At 52.3% G+C, this 27,130-nt stretch overlaps 1 protein-coding gene across 1 annotated transcript; it reads right to left on the bottom strand.

The window, feature by feature from the left end:
* Window positions 1-3,941: 3,941 nt before the first annotated feature.
* Window positions 3,942-26,296, bottom strand: OLFM1 (olfactomedin 1). Its single transcript, XM_066201044.1, has 6 exons — window positions 25,935-26,296; window positions 24,001-24,150; window positions 18,326-18,481; window positions 15,595-15,814; window positions 9,782-9,888; window positions 3,942-5,802 (listed from the first exon to the last, which is right to left on the bottom strand). The coding sequence occupies exons 1-6, from the start codon at window positions 26,082-26,084 to the stop codon at window positions 5,128-5,130; spliced, it is 1,458 nt and encodes a 485-aa protein (XP_066057141.1). The 5' UTR covers window positions 26,085-26,296; the 3' UTR covers window positions 3,942-5,127.
* Between the last annotated feature and the right edge of the window lie 834 nt (window positions 26,297-27,130).

The following is a 27,130-nucleotide window of genomic DNA, read 5'->3' as shown; positions in this document are numbered from 1 at the left end:
TATTGTATCAGGTATGAAAAGAGCGGCCTCACTGACATGGTTTATGACTTTATTAAAACCCGGGGTTTCATATAAATAACGAGTTGCATTTCCTCGGTGTATTTCCCCAGTGAAGGAAATGCGAGTGTTGGTGTGGGTCCAAGGCAATTTGTAAACACCGAAGTATTAAAAGGCTCAACAATTCAAAAAAAAATAAAGTTTTAATTGGAAACTCAACAAATTGCTTCGCAAGTTCTTAATGCTTCAATATGGAGCTCTCCGATAATGAGGAGCTAATTAAGGGGCCAGGATTCAGTTTTTTATGATAACTGTCTCCATATGGGCTCAGCTCTCGGTGCTCGCAGAACTAATGAAGGTCAGGGAAGTAAAAGCAGAGGAAGAAAGGGAGATTTTTAGCTCTCGGAGCTGTGATGATGCTGAACAACAGCCAGGGTGTCTGCCTGGCTTCTGGGCCAGGGGCTGAGTGAGCTTCATTTAATTCCTGGGACAGGCTGGAGAGCATTTCACAGCCCAAAGCTGCATTTCATAGCCCAAAGATACAGTTCAAAGCCCAAAGCTGTATTTCAGAGCCCAGAGCTGCATTTCACAGGGACACCTTCCACTATCCCAGGCTGCTCCAAGCCCCATCCAGCCTGGCCTTGGACACTTCCAGGGGCAGCCACAGCTTCTCTGGGCACCCTGTGCCAGGGCCTGACCATCCTCAACATGAAAAATTTCTCCCTAATATGTCATCTAACTCTCCCTTATTTCAGTTTAAGCCGTTGCCCCTCATCTTCTCAATCAGAAAAACTCCTTTTCCATCAAGTCTGTCCCAGCTATGGAGCTGGGACTTGGAGCAGCTTGGGTTCTGCACCAAGCCCACCAAAATCCCTGGAGCAGGGCTTCCCAAGGAATACAACACATAAACACACACAGAGAACTCTGGTCAGATGTTCCTCTGAAGCAGCTCACTGACTCCCAGGACTAAATTTGGACCAACGAGCCTCGTGCATCAAATAATTAAGTCACAGGCTATAGAAAGCAATCCTCTGGGACGTTCTTGTCTCTGAGTGGCTCATCCACTTCCAATCTAATCCATACCATTAAGTGTACAGCCATATGGCATCCATTTATAGAATATTGCACTACAGGCAAACAGGACAAAGGTACACCCCTCAAAGCACTCCTCTCATCTCATTAACTTTGGGTACATGTTACACAGGAGCTGCTCCTGCTCTGGTGGAGCTCAAGGACATTTTGTGCTCTGGAGCCTTTGTCTTAAATGAATTGCACTCGGAAAATTAGAATCTAAATGTAGCCGTGCCCCAAAGCAAACAGCGTTGTTTTGCCTTTCTGTAATTCGATTTATTTTTGCGGATCGATGTTCTGAGGCAGGCGTGTTCTTTTGTCCTCCCCTCCTGCCTAATGAGCACGCCGACTGCGGGGTGGTGCTGGTGTGGCCGGGTGGGCTGGGCAGGTTTCAGTGGTGCCCTGCCATGTGCTGTGCTCTGTTTGGGACCTCTCCCCAAAAATGGGCCCTTTGGCTGGGACAAACTCTGTCAACACCTGCAGAGGTCTTGCTGTAAGATGGGAGGTCCCATTTCCCTCTGCTGTGAGGTCTGGAGTCCCATCTCTCTCTCTGTGAGGTTTGGGATCCTATCTCTCTCTCTTGTGAGGTTTGGGGTTCCATCACTCTCTGTGTGAGGTTTGGGGTCCCATCTCTCTCTGCTGTGAGATTTGGGGTCTCACCTCTCTGTTCTGTGAGGTTTGGGGTCCCACCACTCTCTCTGTGAGGTTTGGGGTCCCACCTCTCTCTCTGTGAGGTTTGGGGTCCCACCACTCTCTCTGTGAGGTTTGGGGTCCCATCTCTCTCTGATGTGAGATTTAGCGCCCGATCTCTCTCTGTTGTGAGGTTTGGGGTCTCATTTCTCTCTGATGTGAGATTTGGGGTCCCATCTCTCTCTGCTGTGTCTCTGAAGTCTTGGAGAGGACCCACCTCCTCATTAGAACATCCTTTAGGATGGAGTAGACAAAGGCTGGCTGCTGGCATGATAAACCCCACCACAAAGCAATCCAGCACGTGGTACAGCCAGGATTCCCACCCACTTTTCCACCCTGAATCCCTTGAGGAGCTGGGCAGGAGCAGTTCCAGTGCACAGCCCAGCCCTGGTGCCATCATCAGCCTCTGCCCCATCGATGGCAGCACCCCTGCACCCAGCTCTAGCCCTTACAACAACAGTGTGCTGCCCTTCAGTGAGTTTGCCCTGAAGAAATGCATGAATTAAGCAGAAATGACTGCAGGTGCCTTCCTGCTTTTTGGCTTAACAGATTTCTCCTGCGCACTGAGGATCAATACAGCTGCCAATCACACTGTGGGTCTCCAGCCCCCCTTCTTGAGCTTCTTGGAGGGAAAGCCACTGCTAAATAGCGAAGTTCTCCACAAAGCTGGCAGTCCAGAGAGCTGGAATCACGGAGTGCAGTAGTGGAATGAGTCCTCAGAGAGCTGTCCCCATTCTGCATCCAGCCAAGGCTTCAGCGAGAGCAGCAGTGCTGACACAGGGCAGCCTCAGCCTGGAACATCTTCACGGGGAGGATTGCTCTGTGCTTGTGGTTTAATCCAGCTCTGAGAAACCACATTACACTGTTTTGTTTCGGGTTTTTTTTTTTTTTTTTTTTTTTTTTTTTTTTTTTTATTTTTTTATTTTTTTTTTTATTCTTTTCCCTCCTCCTCTTGAAGAGCCCAGCAGGGAACTGCAGCGAAGGCTGAGAGGTTGAATCCGTGTGTGCAGCTTGCAGCAAACACCCGATTGCTGATATTCAATTTGCTGACCTTGGCGAGCCCTGCTCCTTCCCAGGGCCCTAAACCATCCGTCTGCTGAGCCCAAAGGCTGAGCCTCGCTGGGCTGCTTGGCTGGAAAATTGTCATTCCTGGTGGTGCTAAATGGGGCCAATCTGCGGGGAAAGAGGCAACAAAGACCTCATGCCACCCCAAAGTGAGCCCTCTGACCATGCCCCAGCTGCCCTCCAGATCCAGCTCTGGGGGCTCCCTGGATGGGTGGAAAAGGTGCTGTCCCTTCACCCGGAGCTGACTGGAGTGGGAATTGCTAAATATTGTTCTTCTGGGGGTGCAGGGGAGAGATGGGACCCCACATCTCACAGCAGAGAGACATGGGACCTCAAATCTAACAGAGAGAGAGATGAGACCCCAAATCTCACACAGAGAAAGAGATGAGACCCCAAACCTCACACAGAGAGAGATGGGACCCCAAACCTTGCACAGAGAGAGAGATGGGAGCCCAAATTTCACACCAGAGAGAGATGGGACTTCACATCTCACAGAACAGAGACATGGACCCCAAATCTCACAGCAGAGGGAAATGGGACCTCACATCTCACACCAGAGAGAGAGGAGCTCATGTCTCACACCAGAGTTAGACAGGACCCCCAAATGTCACAGCAGAGTGAGATGAGACCCCACATCTCACACCAGGGGGAGATGAGCATCCTGCACCCCTGTGAGGGCCCCGCTTTGGCAGAACCAGGAGGGCTGATCATGACAGTCACCCTTTAGTACAAGTCAAATAAAGGAGATTTTTACTTGCACAAGGCTGAAGCAAACTCAGGGTGGGGAGCACTCCAAGAATCCAAGAGGGAATGGGATCCAGTTGCCCTCAGAGTTGTGAAGCAGTGTCTGCAGCTCCAATAAAGGTGGCAGATGTTGAGATTTCCCCCTGTTTTTGTCTCCTTGAAGCAGTGCCTTCTCCAAATGAGAATGGGAATGGGAATGGGAATCCCTGCAGAGCAGGGAGCCAACCCTCCACCCTCCCAGCCCCAGCTACACATCAGGAAGTATTCCCTGGAAGGAAACTCAGGATGGCTGCTCAGCATTTACCCCCCAAAATTCCTGTTGTCCCTCCCCTGCCCTCGCTCGCTCACACAGACAAGACAACAAACAGAGCAGGGAAGTCTCCTAATAGTTTTATTGTTCCTTAGATAACTGTGGATAGTACAAAGTTTTCCTCTTAAAAAAAAATTAATTACCTTCACACTTCCATAAACAAAGCTTCCCGTGGGAATCTGCTGCCACAGAATCTCCACGGAAGCGATTTCCAACCACCATAATGCTATGTAGATAGTATAACAGTAAGAGAATATTCCTGTAATTATCAACATGAAATTGGTTACCTGTGTATAAGGGTGAACACTGACCTTTTTTTATTATTATTATTTTTTTTTTTGCCTTTTTAGAAACGAAAAAAACCATCATTTATTAAATCCAAACTACATCATTGCATTTACAACATTCATTGCATAAACTGGACATACAAAGTTTTCGCCACCTCTGGTAAATAACAGACATACATTATACAATATAGTTGCTGAATACATAAGTTCAAACAATATGGGTACAACAACTTGTTCATAATACATACTTAAACCATCGTGTTTAATAAGTTACTAAGACACAGATCCATGAGCTACTTCGGGTCTCAGCACAGTTAATCTAAGTGACAGGAACACAGTTGAGAGAGACAGTAGCTGCAATGGAAGGCAAAGAAAACTAACCTGTGGTAGGTCTTGTCGAGACAGCCAGAGCTCCTCACGGGTCAGCTTCTCCTGCTTTTCCTCTCCACTCATCCATCACAGCTGCCCGCGACGCCGGGGGAATGTCCATGCAACCCACACACGGAGGAGAGCGAGGCTCCCGAGGGTGAACTTCCAACAGTCATTGCCTTACTGCTTGAGGATGTTCTCTAGGTTGGCTATCAGAACAGAAACGAAACAAAACCCCAAACTGAAGTGGTTCTCGGAGTGCAGTTCCAGCTGCAAGTACACGGTTGCTCGTGAGTCTATAACACAGGGCCAGACTTCTAGAAACGTAGAGGTAATGCTGATCTGTCAGATTTATGCTGAATAATCCTCCATGACATTGGTCTTAGTTTTGGCAGCTGTTTATACGTTTACTTATTTAGAGTATGTTTCCTTATTAGCATTTTTTTAAATTAGTTTCTCCCTTTTTTCTCCTTTTTCCTCTTTTTTTTTTTTTTAATTTTTGCTTTTATTTATTTATTTATTCATTCATTCATTCATTTATTTATTTCCCACCCCCCCCACCCCTTAAACCAAGTTTTCTAACCAAGGCCCGGGCTACAACTCGTCGGAGCGGATGACGTGGAAGAGGGTGACGTTGTACAGGATCTGGTGCCCGTTGTTCCAGGCGTAGAGAGCCCGATCCTTGGGGTTGTAGTCCAACATGGAGATGTGGGAGTACTTGTTCTGGAAGGGGATGTCGATGTACTCATAGGTGGAGGCGTTGGTCTGGTAGGCGTAGTGCACCTTGGTGCCTCCCGAGTAGCCGTTGGTGACGTAGAGCGTGCCGCAGATGATGAAGGCCTCGCCGGCGCTGCGTTTCGGGTAGCTGGTGTTCCAGGTCTGCAGGCTCTGCAGGGTGTTGGGGTCCAACTTGCTGATGACGATGTTGCCGGCGTTCTGGTTGGTGGCGTAGACGGCCCAGAGCCCGTTCTCGTCCACCATCAGGTCGATGTCCGAGTGGCCGCCCCAGGCGTAGTGGTACATGTTGTTGTAGCCGGCGTAGTCCAGGCTGCGCGTCTTGAGGATGGTCTCCGTCTTCAAATCGAACCTGATGATGATGTGGCTTTGGTATTTGTTGAAGTAGATGGAGCCATTGTAGACCACCTGGCCCGTGCCCGACCACGGGTGGGGCAGGCGGTGCGAGGTGAAGTTGTCGGTGTTCATGAAGTCCGCCATGGATTTGTACTCGCGGACGAAGCGGTTGTTGTGGTAGCTGTCCATGTACCAAACCTGCACGGGCAAAAACGTGGAGGGGTTAGGGGTTGTGGCCATGTGTTTGTGTCTGGGCTCAATCTTTTTTGAGCTAGCTCTTCTCAAGAGAAACTTCTCAACAGTTTTCTTTTTCCCCAAACAACTTTGTGTAAACAATATTCCTTTCCCATAATAACAGGAGTTGTTTGCTATTTCTGTTACTGAGCCAATGGGAGAGGTGTCAGCCCTATGGACCAATAACGTCCCTTTTAGCGCAGCGTGTTATAAAAGGGCTGAATGAATTGTAAATAAAACCCTCTGATTTCTACTGCCTCCCGACTGGAGTCAAGCATCTTTATTTCGTGTCTTGTCGTGACATCTGTGGGAACTGACAGCGGTCAGAACATGGATTCTGAGGCTCCAGGCAGTGCCTTGAAGCATGTGGGAAAACCAAGAACAGAACTCTCTAAGTCTGGCCTGGGAAATCATAAGGAGGAACCCAAAACAATCTTTGTAAACACTCCTGACACCTCATGTTTTTCTAACTTGTTGTTTACTTGTAAGAAGACTGTCAAGAGGTGTGTTCCTCAGCCGTCCTGAATTGTACTGATATGTAACTTGGTCCATTCCCTGTACCAGCCAAACTCTTTGTAACCAATCCCATCAAACCACCTGCGGTTTTGTTATCAGAGCCCTCAGGAATTCGTCGAGGTTGCTGAGAAGAACAGGGCTAAAATAAGAGAAGAAGAGCCTGAGAAAGTGGCTACCAAGGATGCAAAACTTGGATAAAAGGAGGCAGAGTGTGATGATGGGCTGAAGGATGTGCGCTCACCACGTGGATAAGGCGAGGGAAACAATCAAACTGTGTGAATACATGAACAAGCAGCTTAGAGTCTATAACTGCAGCTCAAACAATAAATTTGGCTTCTGCTCAATCACGTTGGTTGGTCCCACAGATGTCCAGTTCTCCTGCAAGGGATCGCCTCAGGAACTGGGCTGGGAGAGAAACCAAGGGATGGTGGAATTGTCACAAAAGGGTTTGGGATGGAGCTTAAAACTCATCCCTGCCAAGGACACCTTCCACCAGACCAGGCTGCTCCAAATCCCGTCCAACCTGGCCTTGAACCCAGCCAACATCTGTCACCTACATCCAGAAAAACAACCCCAATTTCCGGACCCCCAAAATCAGCCGAGAAATCAACGTCCCTGGGGGGATAACCTGCTATCTCCTCGGCTTGAGTGCTCCCCCGGGAATGCTGCGTGGCTGGCAACACCCTCCCTCCCCGAGGGCAATTAGCAGCTTTTCCCCGGCTAAAGCCAGCATTTTCTGTCGCTGCTGCTTTTGCTTCCCGCGGTGGCACTCAGTAAATTACAGCAGCTGCTGTGCACAACTCCATTAATTTGGAATGCGGGAGCGAGGGATGCAATCACTCATTGTCAGGCAAATTCAGGCAAAAAGTCCATATTGGTTTAAAAATCATACGCTGCTGCATCAAAAGCTTTAAAGCGAGGCTGCTGAAATACAAGAGGCAAAGAACACAACTAAATCTTGCTCTGGGTAGATTGGGGAGAGATTTTAGATCATCATTTAAGTGCCAGTTCACTGGGGACACTGTCTAGACTCCTTAAAAAAAAAAAAAGAGAGAAAAAAAAGAGCTTTTGTTATATGAAACCAATTCCGAGGCAAATGACCAAGCTGTGCAGTTAATATCAACAAGAAATATCCAGCCAGCCACTGACATTCTGGATGCAGTTGCTGCCTGAAAATGAGAGAGCTGCTTTCTGTGAGAGCCATTTAGGAAGGAGAAAAGGTAAATTTAGGAAGGAGAAAAAGCAAATTTAGGAAGGAGAAAAGGTAAATTTAGGAAGGAGAGAAGGTAAATTTAGCAAGAGGGAAGCCTTTAAGGCTGCAGATTTGGATGATGTAGTGCAGATTTCTTCTGCAAACCCCTTGCAAAAGCTGACAGCTCTGTGCCTGGAGTGTGATCATCAGTCTTTGAGAAGGGCAGCCCAGCATTTGGCTGCTGCCTTTGGGGAGTCAACCGGGGTCTCCAAAAACTTTGGAGGGAATTTCAGTCTCCCAGCGTTACGTCCCTGGAAATCCTGCAGATGTGGGGAAGGAACGTGTGGCGAATGGCTCTGACCCTCAGCCCCAAACCTTGGTGGGCTTGGGGGTGGCTGAAAAAGCATCAGAGAACACCCAGAGCTGGAAATGAAGCTTTCATCTGAACCAGTTTGGGAAATTATAGGGGGAAAAACATCCAAAACACGACTCTCTCTTCGCTGCTCCCATTTCATTATCTGGTATTAAAATTTCAACATGCAAATGCGTTGTGCTCAGTTTTTAAAGCCCAGCAGAGCCCTGTGTCACCATGCTGGGACTGCAGGACCCAACAACATTCCAAATTTCCAGCATTTCCATTCTGGAAAAGCAGATATTGATGGATGAACGATGTCCCACCACAGCAGCTGGCTCTGAGACACCTCGTCCTGTCCCTCCACAGCAATCCCAGCTCTCAGCATCCACCTGCTGCTCCCACAGGACTCACAAATCTCCCCCGGCTGTGTTCCGTGGTTTCATGACATGAACAAATGATCACACGAGCACCAAACCCCTCCTGGGGCCGGGGGACAGGAGCTGGGGATGATAAACTGCCCGTCCTCACTTTGCCACTCCGCTGAGCAGCCAATGAAGTTCACTTAATGGTGTGTTCCTAATAAAACTCCCAGCAGGTTTTCTATATTAAATACACAGAGAGGCTCGGGAAGCTCCAGCTCCAGTTTGCAGGCTACTTGTACAATAAAAATATACTACAGAAAAAGGCATGGCTAAAAAAAAATACCAAAAAATAGCGGTTTGAGACAAAAGTCTCTGAAGATGCGGGGGGATCTTTAGCATCTGAACCACCCACTTCAGCTGAAAATTGCCTCAGTGCCAAGGGCGGCAGCAAACACAGCCTGAAGGGGACAATTCTGACCCCTCTCTTGAGCAAAACGAGATGTGATGTGGGTAAAAACTTCCCGTCTCACCTCCAAACTGGGTTTTATTGGGGCTGGAGGTGAGATTTTGCTTAATAACTGTAAAACATGGAGGTGTTGAACTGGGGAACCAGTGCCAACCAGCTGGCTGCTGGAGGGAAAGAGCCTGACAACTCGAGTCACCTTCAAAGAAACCACCCAGAGGTGACTTCTCCAGAGCATCCCTTGTCCTCTCTGAGCTGCAGAGCTGGTGCCAGGGCACAGATCCCAAAATAGGTGCCCCGATCCAGCCCTTGCTGGTGCCTTTATCCTTTGAAGGATGCTGCGTGCAGGAGGGAATTACAGGCAGCCAAGCTTTGTGCTCTTTTTGTTTTGTTTTGCCGCCTGCAAATCCTCGGCAAACACTCGAGATATTTTCCATTCCATCAGTCATGGGGAGCCGGGATTGATTTTCAGCCAGTTATTGGCCTCCTACCTCCTTGGGATCAAAATTGAATGGTTGGAATGGGAAAAGGGAGTAAAAAAAAAAAAAAAAAAAAAAAAAAAGAGGCCAAAACAAAGCAAACCAAATCTCTCTCTCTGGCTGCAGTCAGTTAATTCCTCACAACAATGGAGGTGGAGGATGGAGGGCAAAGGCAGGCAGATGACATTATCAGAGGTGCTGGCAGCAGCAGAGCAGCAGGACCACGGGTCCCTCTGCTCAGCCCCAGCTCCCTCCTGGCTGCCAAACGCAGATTAGAAACCCAATATTTGGGGTTTTTTTCCCCACTCAGACCTCGTGGTGACAATTCTGGGCCCATGGACCCTCCTCACTGCGAGGAGTTTCACCTGCCCAGGAAAGGGAGCAGTGCAGGAGCTGCTCAACTCCTCCTCATCCTCCCTCCCCGGGGGATGCTCAGCCCCGTCCCGCTGCCAGCAGAGCCCTGTGGGGTGAATGGGAACATTCCCCAGGTTTCCCAGTTTTTCCCTGAGCTGTGATGAATATTCCTGTCCTCAGCCACGCTGCCGGGACACAGGGACGATGCCGTCACACTCTTACCTTGTTTTCTCCCTCAGGAGCCAGAGGATCCGTCATCCACGACCCAAAGCGGGACCCCGAGGTTTTAATTGTGATCGGGTCACTTATTCCCGTCAGCTTCCCGCAGGCTGGAAAAGAGGGGAAGGCTGGTGAGCACCGCGGCACCAGTGTCCCACCCGCCCCTCCCCGCCCGCCGCCCTGCCCTGCTGAGGGTCGCTTTAATTACGGGGAATTAGGGCAGGAACAAGTGTCGGATGCTTTTGTTTGCTTCACACCTCGGAATGACAATTGTCCTTATCGCTGTCCCCGAGAAAAGGAGCTTTGCTGAGGCAGCCGGGCTGCGGATGTCACGGAATTGAGAACGAGAGCAGCAGCCAGGTGGAGGAAGGAGCCGAAGGGCTGCTCTGATCCAGCGGCTGCAGCCAAGATAAAAAGGCGGCCGTGGCTATTCCAGCCCTGCTGGAAACGCGCGTTTGTTACGGGTTGTGCAGAGGAGAAAAAAGAGGAAGGTGGAAAATGGCACACGATGTAAATCTCCTCCCTGCCAAGATCATTTACCAGCCGCTTTTCCCTGTTCCCTCTCGTGTTTCGCACTCAGGAGACACTGATGGATCCACCAGCCTTTCTGGGACAGGAACCCAAAGGCAGCAGGATGAAGGTGGGAGCGTCCCGAGGATCCCTCAGGAGCTGCCCCGGGAATCCTGCCCAGCACAGGGATGGTGGGCACGGGCACAGCGCTGCCAGGCAGCCTTGAGAGACACTCAGATGCTCCAAGCCTGCTGAATTCAGGGAGCCAGTTCGGCCCCTTGCCGGCTTCCAAAGCCCTAAACATGAGGGGAAGCAGCAGCACCTCTCCTCCAGCTCATTTCCCACCCCTGGCTCCATCCCCAGCCCCTCCATGGACATCCAAGTTCCTTTTCCCAACAATATCTCCAAGTTTTGGCGAAGCTGCTGCTCTGCTTCCCTGCCTCGCCAACATTTTAACGTGTGTGCAGCGAGGAGTGACAGGTGAGGAGGTGAAGGCGCCTCAGGAGGGATTTGGGGCTGGTGGGGGAAGTCCTGTCGGGCAGGGAGAGCTCGTTTAAAACCCAGACACATCCAGGGCAGATGGGGGGCAGCCACACCTGAAGCTCAGGAGGTGTTTCCTGAGTTCTCCTTTTCGATGTGGGGGGCTCTGGCAGGCTGGGAAAGGTGAGGGTGGCAGCGCTGGGGTGGAGGAGCTGCTCTGGGTGCTGCGTTGGAGCTGCATTGCTGCAGCGCCCGCTCAGCGGTACCCGGGGCTGGGCTGCAGGTGGGAGTCCCTGCAGGTGCTGCTGGAGCACAGGCAGAGCTCTGGCAGCTCAGGACAAGGTCACCCTGCTCCAAACCACCGCGGGAAATCATAGGGTGGTTTGTTATTAGGGACCATCAAAGGTCGTTTAGTCCAGCCCCCCCCCCGGCAATGAGCAGGGATGTCTTCAGCCAGATCGGGTTGCTCAGAGCTCTGTCCAACCTGACCTTCATAGAAAGGTGGATTTGACACCCTGAGCATTTCCAGAACTCTGCAATCCCTCTCAGCTGTCTCTCTCCTTGGCCTGTTCTCACCTGCATTTTAATTCCTGGTCAGACACGTCCACCTGCCTCAGCTCGGAGCTGTGGCCAAAGGGATCCCCTTGGCCCGGGACAGGAAACAGAGGGAGATATCCCTGATGTGCAGGACATGACCAAGGGCACCGTCAGTGCCCCCACAGCCTCCACACCCGGGCAGATAAAGAGAGATGCCACCAACAAGCAGAGCTTTCCTGAGACACAGGAATTCGCCCTCCTGCCTTGCTGCACTCCAAACCTTTCAGCTCAGGGGGACAGCAAAGTGCTGGAAAAGAGATGCAATGGGTTAAAATAACAAATTTTAATGCTTTGCAGGGGTCCAGCCTTCCCCTAATCCCAGATCTGCTCGGCGCTGCCTTCCATTATCACAGCCCTACATTGCTGTCACTTTATCTCTTCCTCCCTTTTCCCTGGAGAGGAGCGTGCTAAAAAAGCTCATTGATTTAAGAAAAACAGTTTAAAAAAAAAAAAAAAAGCAAGCAGCAGCAGCTGATAAGGGTAAACCCAGTGTTGTTTGCAACATCTCCTACACGTTTAGCTAGAGGCACGCTCAGCAATGCAAGAGGGTTGTTCTCACACAGGGCAGCGTGTTCTCTCTCCTGGTGTAAACCCATCCCAGGCTCTCAGCTGCTGGGGGGAATTTAACACGGATTCTTTAGGATCCCGAGTTAGCTTTGCCACCCAGACATGGACAACTCCAGTCCCTGGGATCCTCACCCACCTGAGGATCCACACCACGCTGGGAATATCAGCGGCTGAGCCTTTGGCAAACCCCCGTTCCTGTTGGGATGGCAGGAGTTTGGGATGCTGTGGGCATTCCAGGTCACTCAGGGACAAACGTGCCACATCCTGGTGCTCACCCAGGAGGCCTGAACAGGGGGAACCTGTGAGGAGCAGATTTTAGGGCCTCGCAGAGGAGCTGCTGTCACTCCTCTTTGCCCAGGGCTGCTCAGGTCCTTTTTCCAGGACACAAATCAGCCTCTTCCCAAGGGTCTCTCCATCCACCTGCCTCTGCCCTGCACCCCTGCCACGAAATGCATCCCCACTCAGCCCCTTCCTTCAGCTGCACCAGGAATTTTCCAGCAGGGCCGGGTGCTCCCCTCCTCCCAGGATGCCAGCACCTCCGCTCCAGATCTCGGATCCTGCCCACAAGTCCTGCTTGGCAGCTCCCGGCAGCTCCTCCACCAACGCACAGCCACCAGCTCCTTCTGGGCTCTGCTGCTGCAGCTGGGATCTTTCCCTGCTCCTGCTTCCCAGGGAGCCAAGGATTGATCCCCCCACGCCAATCCCAGCCCTCTACGGCAGGGATGGGGCTGTGGCAGCTGAGCTGGGCCTGGATCTTCCCTGGAGCATCCCAAAACCATCAGGGATGGGGCTCCATCCCCGTTCCTACACCAGGGTTTTTCCCCAAGGAAATCTTGTCCTGCCTGAGTTAAATTCCCCCCTTGATCCAAGGAATGACAAGCCCTGCACTTCCTCTCAGGAACATTAAAGGGAAGGCTAAAATCCCTGTATAAACAGGGATCTTTGGGAGTGTAAACAGAAACACAGATTGAAGCTGCCATTATTGATTTCTTTTTTTCCCCCTGCACACACATGCCAGGGTCAGGGAGTGTTTTCACTATCGATCCATCAATAATGCTTAGGAAACCCGAAATGCAAAACAGGCCGAGGGAAAGGCTGTCAAGGCTCAGAGCTTCCTGGGAGAGGTGAATTGCCTGGGAATGTGGCACATCCCTCCCCTCCCCTTGGCCTGGGCTGGTTGCAGCAGCTCCCTGACCCTGTTTGGGGCACCCACACTCCAGGGGAGCAGCACATCCCAGCTAAAACGTTCTCCTCGAGACATCAGCGAGGCCAACTGAGCAGAAAAGTGAAATCCTCAGCAATCAGGGCCTCATTGTGCGGCAGCAAAGCATTTGTAAGGCTGTTATCTGAAGTTAACTCAATTAACAACCATTTCCAGTGGTTTACACGGCAGAGAGATAAACAGCGTTGGAAATTCAATCCGTGCTGTTGCTTTTAAGTGACCAAATAAATCACCCTCCTGAGTGAGCAGCAAATCCTCCGGGGTGAACCTTTGGGAGGCACAAAATCCATCTCTGTGAGCACCCAGGGCTGCAAAAAAAGGGCTGCCCTGACCCCAGAGAGAGAGTAAGGGTAGGAAGAACCAAAAACCCAGCTAAAGACTCAAAAAGACTTAAAAAAACACCCAAAAAGTTTATAGACCAGGTTACCTGCAAGAGCTCAGCATCCCTACCTGCCTCCTTCTTACCTGGGCTACTGCTCCCAGCTGGGCCTGAGCGCGAGGGGATAGGATGAGTAGAAAGGGTTAATGGTCCAAGAGCAAATTCTAGGGTTTTTTTGGAGTCCTGAATGGTTTGGGAGCTACTCCTTAAACCTGCCCAGGGTCAGTGGGAGGGTTGTCCCAGCTTCCATGGTTGGAGAGGGGCTGTGGGGGCCAGGATGGCTTTGTCGAAAGAATTGTCCCCGAGTTTAAAGTCTGAAACCCCTGCTCCTGCTGCTGTGCCCTCTCCCTGTGACCCACAGCTCCTCCTCATCCTCAAGGGATGGGCTGAAGGCTCTGGGTGCAGCAAGGAGATCTCTCCTTGGGGACTTTCTCCTCTGCCTTCAGCAGGGGAGGGATGAGGGGTCTATTCCCAGGGCAGAGCTGCCCTTGCTGGGCATGTGGGGCTGCCAGGAGGTCTCTGTGTGCCCTCGGTCCGCCCCACCTTCCTGGGCCTGTTCTCCGTTCTTATCTTCTTTTCTTATCTCTTCATCCTTCCTTTTCTTCCCCCTGCACCTGAGAAAGCTCCAGGAATCAGGGACCAAGTGATCCCAGCCCTGCTCATTCCTGTCCCCATTTGGGCTTCCAGGGGGAAGTTCAAGAGGGTGAGGGCAAGGTCAGAATTCCCCTCCCTGTGACCACCACGGGGTGAGGGGAGGGACAACAGAAAGGGGCAGAGAGCCCCAGCCTGTCCTGCCCTCAAACCAAACTTGGGCCACCAGCACTCATTAATTCAGGAGAAATCAAACTCTGATCTCTCTTGGCCAGGGGGGTTTTTCCTGCCCCGAGGGCACCTTGGTGACCGACTTGTTCAAATACTCTGAGCATCCACATTTAAATGGGAATTTTACCCTCTGAGTGAGATGGAGCCTACAAGGGATGTCCAAGGGACCAGAGGATGGAAATGCAGAGGGAACGGAGGGGAGGTGGCTGCTCACAGGGTGGAGGCATCTGGAAACAAGCAAAAGCAACCCCAGCAGCAGGGCCAAGAGAGGAACAAAGCGTTACCTTGCCAAGGATTTAAAATGCTCAGAACAGATCTGATCTTCCATGAAGTTACCTGAGAGTGTAATTTCGTATGTGCTACCAAAATAGACTGCAGAGCAGTTAATGTGTTTGGATTATCTAAATGGCGTGGCAAGAAAGTCAATAATGGAAGGAGAAATTAAATCAAGCCAGAGCTGGCCCAACAAATGGTGCAGAGAGTCCTTGGAGCCGTGGAAGGCAGCGCCCTCCTCCTTCCCCCTGGCTTTGGGGTCACGCGTTGGGTTTGGCGACTGCTGAGCCTCCCCACATCGGCCCCACGAGCTCCAGTCAATTCAAACCCTCTGGACGAGGTCAGAGACGAATCCCTGGTGGTTTTAGCAGCAGCCTGATGGGAATGGCTCCCCTGCTCCCTCAGGGGGACGGGGCAGGGAGGATTCACACCCCGCACAGGGGCAGGACCACGCCGCGCACCGTCACGCTCTGCTCCGGGGGGATCGGCAAGATGCAACAACAACAAAAAATAAAAAAAAAAAAAAAAAAAAAAGAAGAAGAAGAAAAGAAAACCGAGGGAAACCGAGGCACGGCCCCACACCCCCCACCACGAGCAGAGCCCTTTTTGGCTGACGGGCCAGGTCCGGGGATGCAGAAGCAAAAAAAGGGGGTGCAAAGTGTTGGCTTTGCATAAGCGTGAGCTGCCCACTTATGCAAGCGCCGCCCACACGCCCGCTCCGCCCTGGCCCAGGTGGGGAAGGATCCTGAAGCGCTCCCACCACCAGCAGCATTGCTCCTGCCAGTAATCCTGGGCAGGACTACCGGCGGGAGGAACGCTCCTGGTGACAGAACCCTTGGCAGGATCGCCCCTGGCTGCACGGATGGAGCGCGGCACCAGATGTCCAGCGGGGCATCTCTGCCTCCGGCCGGGAGGAGTGACCGGCGGCGCCGGAGCCAGGCCCACCATGGCGGGTTCTGAGCCTACCTAATTTTTGCATGCATGCACGAAGCCTTTCTTCAAGATTTGACACTCTGTTCTGAAGCTCTTCGTAGTCATAGGCGCCAATCTCCTCCTGGAGTTCGTTTAGAACTGACGTCAGATTCTGGACCTCCTCTTTAAACTGCAATACCAATTTGGCATCGGCTTTGTACTCTTCCAACACTGGTATCAAAGGCCTAAGTTCCTCCATTTTCGCTTTTATTGCCTGCAAGGTTAAAATAAGCTCGGTTCAGTGCTATGCGTGCAAAAATCTGCAACACTCTGCCTTGACCTGGGTGCTTCCTATGGGAGCGAAATGTTCACATATCCCACAATTATTAGCATTAAAATTAGCTCAATTATTCTTTTTTTTTTTTTTTTTTTTTTTTTTGGTCCGAATGATGTCTTGGCAAGAACATATTAAACAGGCTGCAGAACACCAAAATATTTGGGAAAGGCCTTTATTTGTCATTTTTAGAATGCAACATCTTAGGGTTACATGCTTCAGATTCACATACACAAAGAGTTGTTGTTGTTGTTTTTTTTTTCTTTTTTTTTCTTTCAAAAAAAAAAAAATAAAAGAAAATAAGATATATATGCATTGACAAGGGTTTCAAACTATTCATGAAATGCATCTACAATTGCATGCAAAGGAAGATCTTGGTTGTGTGGTTCAAGGTTCCTTAGTGAGATATGGTGCTAATTTGGAAAATGATCAAAGAAGGAAAAAAAAAAAAGAAAAAAAATCAATGCATGGTGCAAAATGCTCTGTGGCCCTCTTTTCATGGTTACATGGGAGTGAACTGCTTCTTCAGTCACTGCAGCATTGAAAAAACTTGCTTTTTAGTTAGCCCTGTAAGCAAGAAAATGAAATACTGTTGAGGATCTAGCTCACTAACCTGCCTTATATATAGATAGCCATTCATAGACAAATACTCTTACGGCACTAAAGAGAGAGAGAAAAAAAAAAAAACCAACACAAGAGCTGCAAAGCACTCACAGTTTAATGCTGGCATTAGCAGGAACAAAATGCTGTGGCTGTTCTTTCAAATGCTGCTTTGGCAGCAAATTAGACAAAAATTTCCTCACTGGTTTCAAAACGAGAAAAATAAAATTCATTATCAGATGGATTGTGCAGAAATGAATTTTTTTTTTGCCTTTTTTTTAATTAAATTTTTTTTGGTTTGGTTTTTTTGCTCATTTAAAGGCTCAGAATGCAGCATTTTGTTGCAGATGCTTTGCTCCAGCAGCTAATGAGTATAGACATTAATATGCATGCACCTAACCGTTAATGAAGCGTGTTAGAACACCCAAAAATCCCTGGTGCTGCTCAAATCACAGTGGCCAAGCTCCCAGCACCCAGGGCTGTGACATCTGCCTGTGTCCTGAAGCTTTTTTGGGGCTGAACAGGATCAGGGAATCCTCCTCAGCCACCTTCCCATCCATCCCCTCCTATTTCAGCCACCATGTGGTTTGTTTTTTCCCCTCCTGTGCTTTGCATGTGGGGAATGCTTTAATTTTATTTCATTTAAAGTTCCCTGGCAGGCAATGGGGAGGGTCGAACTCCTCAGAACGGTGGTGGTGGGGGGTGGGAAAAACCCAATAATAACTGAAATAAAGAAATAATTAAATAAAAGAAACTTATGCTCAAGTCTTTCCATCCAGACTGCAGAGCTAAATTTAGGGTCCTGCAGTAACTGGAGATGGGGAGCGGAGGAGGTGGAGTTGGTGAAAAGTTTTAGGAGCCGTCTTCCCAGCTTTTTATGAGGTAATCGTGGTATTTCGGTATTTAGCATAAAAAAAAAAAAATCATCTTTAAAATACCAGCCAGCTGCCTGCAAACGAGGGTGGGAATCAGCTGGGTGGCTGATCAGAAAAGCCCCCAAATTCCACCAGAAATCTTTTCCCTTTGATTTTTTTTTTTTATATCTATTAACCCACAGCGCGGCTGAAATTTAAGATCCCAGCATTGCTCAGAACCCCTTTTTGGCAATTTTTGGCAATTCCGTCCATCCTCAAGCACCTTCCTGAGGGTTTGGCCACTGCTGCCAGTGGCAGCTGCATTCCAGAGGCTGCAGCTCCACTGCCCCTCTGCCCAGCACCAGGACACCCCACAAAACCCAGCACCAGGTGCTGCCTCTGCTGCCAACACCCGAAACTGGACAAAATCCTGCAGGTGTGCAGTTTGCCAGCCTGAGGACGGCTGGAATAATTGCATTTTTGGGTTTTTTTTTTCAAAGGAAGGTGATGTTTGATGGATGAGCTCCTTTCTCCAGCCACCCTGAGGGGAGATGCGGTTTGGTGACTGCCCGCTGTGGTTTGCCACGTGCTGCAGGAGTGGAAAGGGATCCCCAATCCCTGGGTTTTCCCCAAGAAATGGGTGCTGGGCATGGCATGGAGAAGCTGCCTGGCCACAGAGGGGAACCCACCTCACCCAGAGCTCACCCAGGGCTCACCCAGAGCTCAGGTGTCTCCCTGCAGACCCCCCTGATGGATTCACCCTGCACTGCCCCATTTAGGGCACCCATGCGGGTGTGGGAACACAGGGATTGGTGCTTTTACCCTATGACAAGATGCAGGGCTGAGGATTTGAGGCCACAACCTGGATCTGGCTGTGCTTGGGACAGGAAAGACCCCACAGCTGGTGCCCTGATGGCAACCAGGGCCACGGTGCCGTGCCCATCCCGACAATTCCCCGGCCAAAAAGCTCCCACAGCAGCTGGGAAATCACACCTACCTTAAACTGCCTTGCCAGGTGCTGCTTGTGGCTTTCTTCCACTTGCTTAAATTTGGATTCCAGTCCCCTCATCTGGTTTTCCATCTTCTCCACGTACTGTAGGTCTCTCTGAGTCCTCCTGTCCAACACCTCTATCGACTGGGACATGTTTTGCACCTGTCAGATGAGAAGGGGCTCATTAAGAAGGTGCTGCCAGCAGGGAGGCAGCCCCCCTTGCATCCCAAGGCTGACCTTTTCCACAGGCTCAGCACAGCTAAAGGGCAATCAGCCCATGCATTATTTACTGCTTCATCAACAGCAGCTCCCAGATTACGACCCCGTGCTCTAAAACACAGCAAAAACGGTTTTGTAAACGATTTTTTTTTTTTTTTCCCTGCTGGGCTGCGGAGAAAGAATTCAGTAGCCTGCCATGGAAATGAGGGGTGGAGGTGAGGTTAAAACGCGTCACCCAGGCTGGCCTCTGTGACAGGCACAGACGGGGAGAGCTCAAAGGTGACAGCAGCACACCTGGCCGGGAGGAAAAGCTTCTGCCCAGGCATTTCCACCTCCTCGTGAGCTCAAACCTCGCTCCCCGCCAGCAGAACTTCATTATCCACCCAGCCCTGCTCACACAGCACCTCCCACAAGGAATCCAGCAGCGGGGAGGGCAGCCCGGAGCCGGGAAGCACCGGGGCATGGTTGGTACCCCACTGGTGCCCTCCTGCTCGGGAGGTTCAGCTCCCGGAGCCGAGCCGTGCTGCATTCCTGCTCCTCCCGCTCCCAGCCCATCTGGCCTCGCCAGGGGAATGATGCAAGGAGCTTTGGCTGGGCTCACAGTGAGAAAACGAGCTGGAGGTGTGAGGAGGGGAGGGAAATGCCAGCGAGGCTGACCTGATTTTTGAAGGTTGGCTGCCATCTGATTTATTAAGATATTCCCTCCTGTTTTCCAGGCTGGAGAGAAGTGGGGGGAAGAAGGGAGCTCTGACGTCAGCCCCTCTTTAGCACTGAGCCGTCTCTGAGGGCTCAGCGGTGGGGCCGGACGTGTCTGTCCCACGGCGGGGATGTGACGGGGCTCAGCCCACGGGCGCCGCTCCTGCCACCGCCGCGATGACGTCCGTGGGGAAAGTGAATCAGGCATCCAGCCTGCTGCTGCTGCTGCTGCTGCTGCGTCAGGGCCAGCCTGGAGCAGCTCCCAGCCTGCTCAGCTGAGGGTGGCTGAGCCAAGCCCCAGCAGGAGCCAGCCCTGTCCCCATGGATCCGCTCCCTGGGTGCCAGGTCCCCTCCTGGCTGTGTCCCCAAGGCTGGCACGGGGAAGGAAGGAGTGCTCCAAGTGCCGCATTTCCTCTGGCAAACCCCACTGATGCCTGAAGTTTTATCTTTCGTGTATTTCAGGTTCTGTGCTGCCCAGGGGTGCAGCTCTGAGCTCACACTCAGTGTCACTCAGCTCTGCACACAGCAGGGACACAAAACAAATCCTTCTCCTGCTGCACACCAAGGACAACTTTCAGGCCCAAAAGCGCAAACAAGGGTGGGCTGGAGGGAGGGACAAGGATGGGACCTCACAGCCTGGAGCTGGAACTGGACAATTAAACCCCAATATGCCAATGGACCCAAACTTATAAAAATATAAGATCTCGGGACTGTTTTTCCATTTTGTGCCCATTTTGCGTCCACCTTGGGTGTAGCCCTGGCCAGGCTCTTGTCCTGCCCAAGGTGGATCCTGGAGGCCTTTCAATAAAAACCTGCTTTATTCTCCAGCTCAGTCCAGTCTCTGTTCCATCACCCCTGTGGGGACTGGGACTTACCTGGAGTGGCAGAGCCAGGGCACGGCAGGACACCTGCGCCAGGCAAATGCCAACCGTGGGAGCTGCAGCTTGGAAAAACCATCACAGTGCCTGCTGCTCCTGCAGGATGGCACCGAAACTATTGCAGGGATCTGTTAAAAATGGATGGATGACCTGGATGGCAAAGGCCAACAGGCTTCGGAGCGTTCTGTACAAGCGCTCCGGGCGCCAGAGTGTTCCTCGGCAAAGGTGAAGCTATTTGCAGTCTCCGAGCGTCAGAGATGAACCAGCATCACCCTGACCCCCTCCAGGAGCTGCTCGGGGAGGTGTGAGGAGCGGGGAAGTGCAGCACAAGGTTTGCAGGAGAAAAGAGCAAACCTGAGCTCAGCCCCAGCCTGGTCAGCTCCCATTAAGCTGCTCCTCCCGCAGGGAACGCGAGCTCTCAGTGGGTGTTAATTCACCTGGGCTGGATGTGGAGGAGTCTGGAGACCTCTCCGTGCCCTGAGGCAGGAGAAGGGAAGCCTTAGACAAGCATGGCTGGGCTGCCAAGCCACTTTTATTCCCGTTATCCTTCGAGTGGAGCAGAGAATCGCTCCAAGGAGCAGAGGGAGGGATGACTCGTAGGGCTCATGCAAAATTAATCCCATTTATCCCTCTAGTGCCTAACCCCAGCTGCAAATAACCAGAAAAGAGCTTTTCTGTAACGACAGACCAATATCTGAGCGTGCCGAGGAAGATTTTGGGGGGCTCCTTAGGCTCTTTCTCAGCTGGTGGGAAGGGAGAGAGGCACACTCTGCTCTCACAGCATCTCGCTCAGGCTGCTGCCCTCAAACACCCCTGGAAGGTTTCTGCTCCTCCCTGAAGCAGAGGAAAAGAACCTCCTCACGTGCCTGTGCACAGAGATGCCTAAAATTAGCTGCTGTGCTATTCTGGGGTGGGGTTTACAAGCCCAGAGTGGGTATTTGTTGCCCGTGCTGTTTTCCAGCGGGCGAGATCCGGGCCAGATTTTGCAGGGAATGAGCCTGAGAGCCCTGACAGCCCCGTGTGCTCCAGCAGCTGCTTGAGGAGCTGCTTGTTTCCCCTCATTAGCATATTATGCCCTTGATCCAAAGCAAAGTACTTTGGCACATGATTAGGTTTCAATGAGCCTGTTGGAGCTGGGGCTGAAGCATGTACAGAAGTGCTCTAATGAACTCGGGCCCAAGGCTAGTGCCTCTTAAATTCCCTCAGCTCCATCCATCAGCTGCAGTCCTCAAACATCGCCTGGAAACGCTCTTTGCCTCCTCTCTCTCAGCCCGAAACCTCATTTCCACCAAGATAATGTGAGACAGATACCTGTGGCTGTCCGGGGGGAAAAAAAAGAGTTATTTTTAGCAGCTGAAATAGGAAATTAATACAAATGAAGCTTGCAGTGCTGCTCTTGTCATCCTGTTTGACGAGGTGATTCACAATTAAAACCAGAGCAACGGGGAGTCAGTACTGGCCTGATGACCTCAGGGAGGTTTATAAGGTCAGATCCATGGGTTGGAGCCCTGCTCAAGCTTCCCTGTGCATCAGCCTTTCAGGCCAGCTCCAAAAGGGCTGCGCTGAGCCCAGCTTTGGGGTGAACCTTTAGCCTTGGGGGGCTCCACAAACTGATGGAGCAACAGCAAGAGGAATCTCGAGGGAGATTTTCAAGGTCTGGGGAGGGGAAAATCAGCAGAGAAATGGACTCAGCTGATGGTTCAGGATGTGAAAAGTTCATCTGATGAGGAGGAGGAGGAGGCAGTGATGGCTGAGATGTCACTGTGCCCCTGTCCACACCGGGGAGTGCCCATCAGAGGGACAAAAGGAACTGTTATATCTGGAAATCAGCGCTGGCTGAGAGGAAGGATTGGCAGGAAACCAGGAAACGGTTTCGCCATCGGAGGAGGAAGTCGTCCCCGATAACAGGGCCAGAACAAATAAATAAATAAAAATCTGTTTGGAGATCAAACACGATCCGACGATGAGCAGGGCTGAGGTGATGTCTTGGTTTGGGTGCAGTCCAAGCTCTGGGCTCAGCACACATGTGAGGCTGGAAGGACTCCGTGTACCCCGGCCAAGGATGAGCTCAGACACCTCGAGGGTCAAACCACGGGCTGAACACCCTGTGCAGCCCTGGCTGCCCTCCCCTCCCCTCTTTAACCTGTCAGGACTCCCAGCACTCATCCCCTGCCACAGTTCCTACACAGATCCTCGTCCCCATGAGCTGAGCACGGATGGATGGCAGCTCCCAACCTCAAAAAATTCCAAAAGATTCCGCACGGAGAAGATTGATTTCCCCTGAAGAGGCTGCAATTGCTCTGTGTACACACAAACGCAGCTGATGCCTTGCCAACACCTCATCGTTTCCACAGGTGAATTCCACGCCCGCTCCTTGGAAAACCCAAACACACAATTACCTCCCTGACACATTCCTCTGCTGCCAGGGAGGAACCAGGAGCTGCATTTTTTTTTCCCCCCATCACAAAGCTGGGGTTAGAATGCCAGCCGAGGGAAGGAGTTCTCAGGATGGAAATCCTTCCTGGGAGGCTGGGAGCTCTGCCCTGCAGTTGTTTCTCACCTCCAGGGATTATCAGTTCAGCCTCCATCAAGATCAGATGTCTGGCACTAAGAGCCTATTCCTTATTTTGGTTTTTTTTTTTCTTCATATAGGTTAGCGTGGGAGTGAGATGCAGCCAGATTAGCAGGCAGGTAACATCTCCCACAACACATGCCCAGAAATCCTGCTCCTCCCTCACTTTTTATCCATTGGCAGCCAGAGAGCTGCATTAAAAAAAAAAAAAAAAAAAAAAACCCAAAAAAATCCCCCACTGAACACTTTCCACCCTCCTGGTGTTATCCCAGGTCTCCCATTCCCGACTCCTGCCCATCAGCAGAGGGCATTGGGTCAACCCCTGGCTGTTTAGAGTGCATGAAGAGTTCTGGGAACACTTCCTGAGCTGTTCATAAATCCTGCCGCCTCTCAGGAGCAAACGCACCCAGGGCGTTACGGCTGCGAGAGAGAAAAGCTGGAGTTGGGATTATTTCTAGCAGCCTCTGACAACCCAAAGGATTGTTTTAGGGGCTGAACGTGCTCCTGGCTGGCTTTGTTGTCCTCAGCACACGGGGAAATCAGTTAAGTGGAGGTTTAATATTGTTAGAGTGAATTAATACAGCAGCTTCCCCCAAAGCAGCAGGAGGAAAATTCTTTTGTCATGCACGGCACAGGCCAATCTTGCATTAGGGGATGGGGTTTAATTATATATCCAGCACAGGAGCCAGCTCGTATTTGCAAGGGAAGAGCACAATTTCACATGAAACAGCATTACTTTGCTGAAATCTATTATCTGGAAAATTTCTTGTTATTGGGGATGTTTCCCTAATGAGATTCTTTGATCTTTTTGGACAGCAGACTATTAAAAACTCATCAAGGGGATGTCAGCGTTAGGAGGAAAACCACTGGGTGTCATCTCTGTGCTACCTGCTGGAGACAGCTTTGCAGGGTTTTACTTGACCTTTTGAATCCCACCTTGCCCAGGAAAGCTTGACTTTGGGCTTTTAATTCTCTCCCCTCTCCTGTTGCTGAGTCTGCTTTGAAACTGCTTGTGCCAACAGAATGAAAAAAGGGGATTTTTAATTTTTTTTTTTTAATTTTTTGTTTTTGGAGATGCAGTTCAATAGTGGTGCTTTGATCTCAGCAGTTTTCCCTCGACCTTAGGCCAGGCTTTCCTCTCAGGAAACATTGAAGAGCTTTCTCCTCCTGCCTGCAGCTGATCATTCCCCACTACACACACAGACTACAGCAGGGCAAAGCCCTCCCAAGGGGTTTTCCCTGAAAACCAAGGCTCAGCTCAGGTTTTTTCACCTCACCAAACCAAACTTCGGCCACAAGGCCACGAGCGTTTTTACCTTTTCTAGGAGTTGTCTCAGCTGCTTTGTCCTGGCGTCGCGCGAGCACATCGTCTGCTGAGGTGCCACCACTGTGCATATACAACGGCCCTCGCTGTCCTGGGCAGAGCTGTACACCTGCCAGCTTTCCTCTGGGTTGGTAGGCAACACCTAATTAACACAGGGAGAGGTGGGTTAATTAAGCAGGGGAGGCCCGGCGGGGCTGTGGGAGGTGGAGGGGAATGAGCGCAGGGTGGACGTGGCGCAGAGGGGAGCTGAGCTGGAAGCTCCTCCGAGGGCCCAGCTGGTGAAATTTCACTCGGAATGCAAAAATATGGATCGGGGACGAATCATAGAAGGGTCTGAAAAGGAGAGCAAGAGCTGGAAACACGAAGAGAGGGAAGAGTGGAGACACAGAAAGGCGCCGGCAGCGAGAATTCCGAGCGCTGGGCAGCGCCGGGCACACCGGGGCGGGGACCCCCTGCCCTGCTGAGGGGACAGAGCGCTTGCCTTGTCCTTAACACCGCGACAGGGACGTGGCCGAGCCCCCAGGGAGGGCACAGCGTCCTGCCGAGGGCTGAGCACTGCTCTCTGCTCTGCAGAGCCCTCCCGGAGCCGGCAGCAGATCACCCTGCTGAGCGCACGGACACGGCGAGTTTCGCTCCCCCCTTTTCCCTGCCGGATTCCCCGGGGATCAGGAGCCTCCCCACACACAACCAGTTCCCTCCATTTCAGGCAGGGAAAGCCCGGAGCCGAGCCCCGTGCAGAATTCCAGCAGGGATGGGATGCACCAGCAGCGCCTGAGCTCGCAGGACACGCCAGGGAAGGGAGCCCTGCCTCAAACCCAGCGCATTCCCCTGCGCCCCCCGTGCTCCCCAAACCTCTCCGCTCTTCATTTCCCTTTGATCCCACGGCATCAGCCGTTATTTAATCCCAGCCCAGCCTCGGAGCACTTTGTCGCCGTGTCCCCAAGCAGAGTGGAAACGTTCTTTTCCAACGGCTTCGCCACAGAACAAACCACCTTGCAAATGCCCGCGTTGGCAGACATGCCCAGGCAAACGCACGAAAATTGGATTCCCTGGCTAAAACAACCGAGGGGGAAAAAGTAATAATGATAAATGGATCTCATAAAGTCTGACAACGTGGGGAAAAAAAAATAAAAATCCCAGCTTCATTCGCTCAGCAGCACAAGCACCGCACGGAACAGTCTGGGAACAGCGGAGCTGCAACAGCGGAGCTCCGTCAGAAGGCAGGAGAGAGCAGCCTGCAGAAAGGTGCCCGCTTTTCCCTGCTCGGGGAGCACAGACAGACAGACGGACAGACCGGAATGGTTTTCCCAGCCATTCCCGAAGCGGGAAGCTCAGGCACAGCCCCAGCCCTGCAGCAGAGCAGGGACGGGGCACGTCCAGCCTCCCACACGGCGATTTCCCGGCTGCATCTCCATCCCCATCCCAACGAGCACGGAGCGGGGAGGGAGCGCAGCGGAGGAGCCCCCGGGACCCGCACCCGCTCCCCGGCGGGGTTTGCAGCGGCCACGAGGGAAACTTCGCATCCCTTTGGCTGCAGGGACCATGCGGGGGGACACCCGGATCGTCCCCAGCCATGAACGAGGGACGGCTGGACGAGAGGAGAGGAGGGGAGAGGGAGAGACGCTCCCTGCACCGTCACCCCCATCCTCTGCCAGCACTCCCTGTCCCCTCAGCGCCCCATCCCCGCTCCTGTAGCAGCGCGGGGACACTTGGCCGCGATGTCCCCGAGGGGCGGCCACCCTGCCGGCCACGGGGACACCTGGGCGAGGAGAGATGTGACAGCCCGGGGGACACCCGGGCGGGGAGGAACTGGGCGGCGGCGGGAGGCAGCCGCAGGGACGCTCCGGGATGCGGGAATGCTCCGGGATGCTCCGGGGACGCTCCGGGATGCTCCGGGCAGCCCTCCCCGTGTCCCCCCGCACTTACTCCCGTGCTGCGGTCCAAGGTGCCGCCCGTGGCCGCGGTGAGTTTAGTGGTGTTGAGCCCCACGAGAGAGGGCAGCGTCTGCGACATCCAGTTGGTGATCATGGCCATGGTGCTGAGGACGACTCCAATCTTGAGTAAAGGCACAGACATGTCTGCGGGGGGGGGCGGCAGGCACCCTTCATTCTGCACCGGCGCCGGGCTCCATGCCGCTGGCTTCGGGCTGCGCCAGCCGCCCCTCCGCCGCCGCCGCTCGCCGCCGGCCCATCGTCCTCCTTCCTCCTCCCTCCTTCTTCCTCCTCCTCCTCCTCCCTGCCCGCTGTGCTGTCCCTGCTGTCCCTGCTGTCCCCGCAGCCGGAGCCGAGCCGGGCTGGCTCCCTGCGCCCGCCGCCGCCGGGCGCGCCCCAGCCGGAGCGAGCGGCTGCAGGAGGCGGAACCGGGGCGGGACGGAACCGGGAGAGGGGCGGGCACAGCCCCGACCAGCCGGGGACACTGCGGTGGGCGAGAGAGGGAGAGAGAGGGAGGGGACAGCCGGTGGAAAGAGGGGGGAGGGAGGGTTGGAGATAGGGGAGGAAAGGTTTGGGGAGAAGAGAGTGGGAGGGGAGGTTCGGGGAAAGGGGAGTGGAGGGAGGGATGGAGGTGTGGGGAGAAAGGGTTTGCGGATGGAAGGTTTGGAGGTGAAAGATCTGGGGGGGGGGGGAAAGGTCTGGGGAAGGCGGAGAGAAGGGAAGGAGGGGAGAAAAATTACGAGGAGGAAGGATTAGGGGACAGGGAAGTGGAGGGAAGGAGAGGAAAAAAAAGATATACGGAGAATAGGTTTGGGGAGAAAAGATTTGGGGAAAGGGGAGCGAAGGGAAGAAAAGAAAAAATAATGGGGAAAAAAAGATTTGGGGAGAAGGATTGTGGAGGAAAGATTTGCAGAGAGGGGAAAGAACTGGGGAGGAAAGGTTTCCGGAGAAGAGGTTTGGGGAGAGGTAAAAGAATTAAGGAGAAAAGGTTTGGGGAGAGGGGGAGAGATTGAGCAGAGGCAAACAGGCGTGGGGAGGGGAGGGAAAGGTTTGGGGAGAGGGAAGAAGATTTGAGGAGATAAATTGGGTGGGGGAGAGGAATGAGGAGAGTGAGAAGATTGGGGAGGAGCAGGAGGGGATTTTGGGGAGCAGGAGCGGATTTTGGGGAGCAGGAAGGGATTTTGGGGAGGA

This window comes from Chamaea fasciata, unplaced genomic scaffold (assembly GCF_029207755.1).
Source record: "Chamaea fasciata isolate MVZ Bird 193981 ecotype frontalis unplaced genomic scaffold, bChaFas1.0.hap1 SCAF_20, whole genome shotgun sequence".
Lineage (NCBI taxonomy): Eukaryota > Metazoa > Chordata > Aves > Passeriformes > Sylviidae > Chamaea > Chamaea fasciata.
The sequence above is the reverse complement of the archived record's forward strand: the minus strand, read 5'-3'. Positions and strand labels throughout refer to the sequence as shown.

Excerpts from the sequence above, each read along its gene's own strand:
- OLFM1 (XM_066201044.1), bottom strand. The coding sequence starts at position 26,084 with ATGTCTGTGCCTTTACTCAAGATTGGAGTCGTCCTCAGCACCATGGCC. Across the intron at positions 15,815-18,325 it reads ACCTGGCAAGGCAGTTTAAG|GCAATAAAAGCGAAAATGGA; the intron begins GTAGGTGTGATT and ends TTAACCTTGCAG. Across the intron at positions 9,889-15,594 it reads TGCATGCATGCAAAAATTAG|CCTGCGGGAAGCTGACGGGA; the intron begins GTAGGCTCAGAA and ends CCTCTTTTCCAG.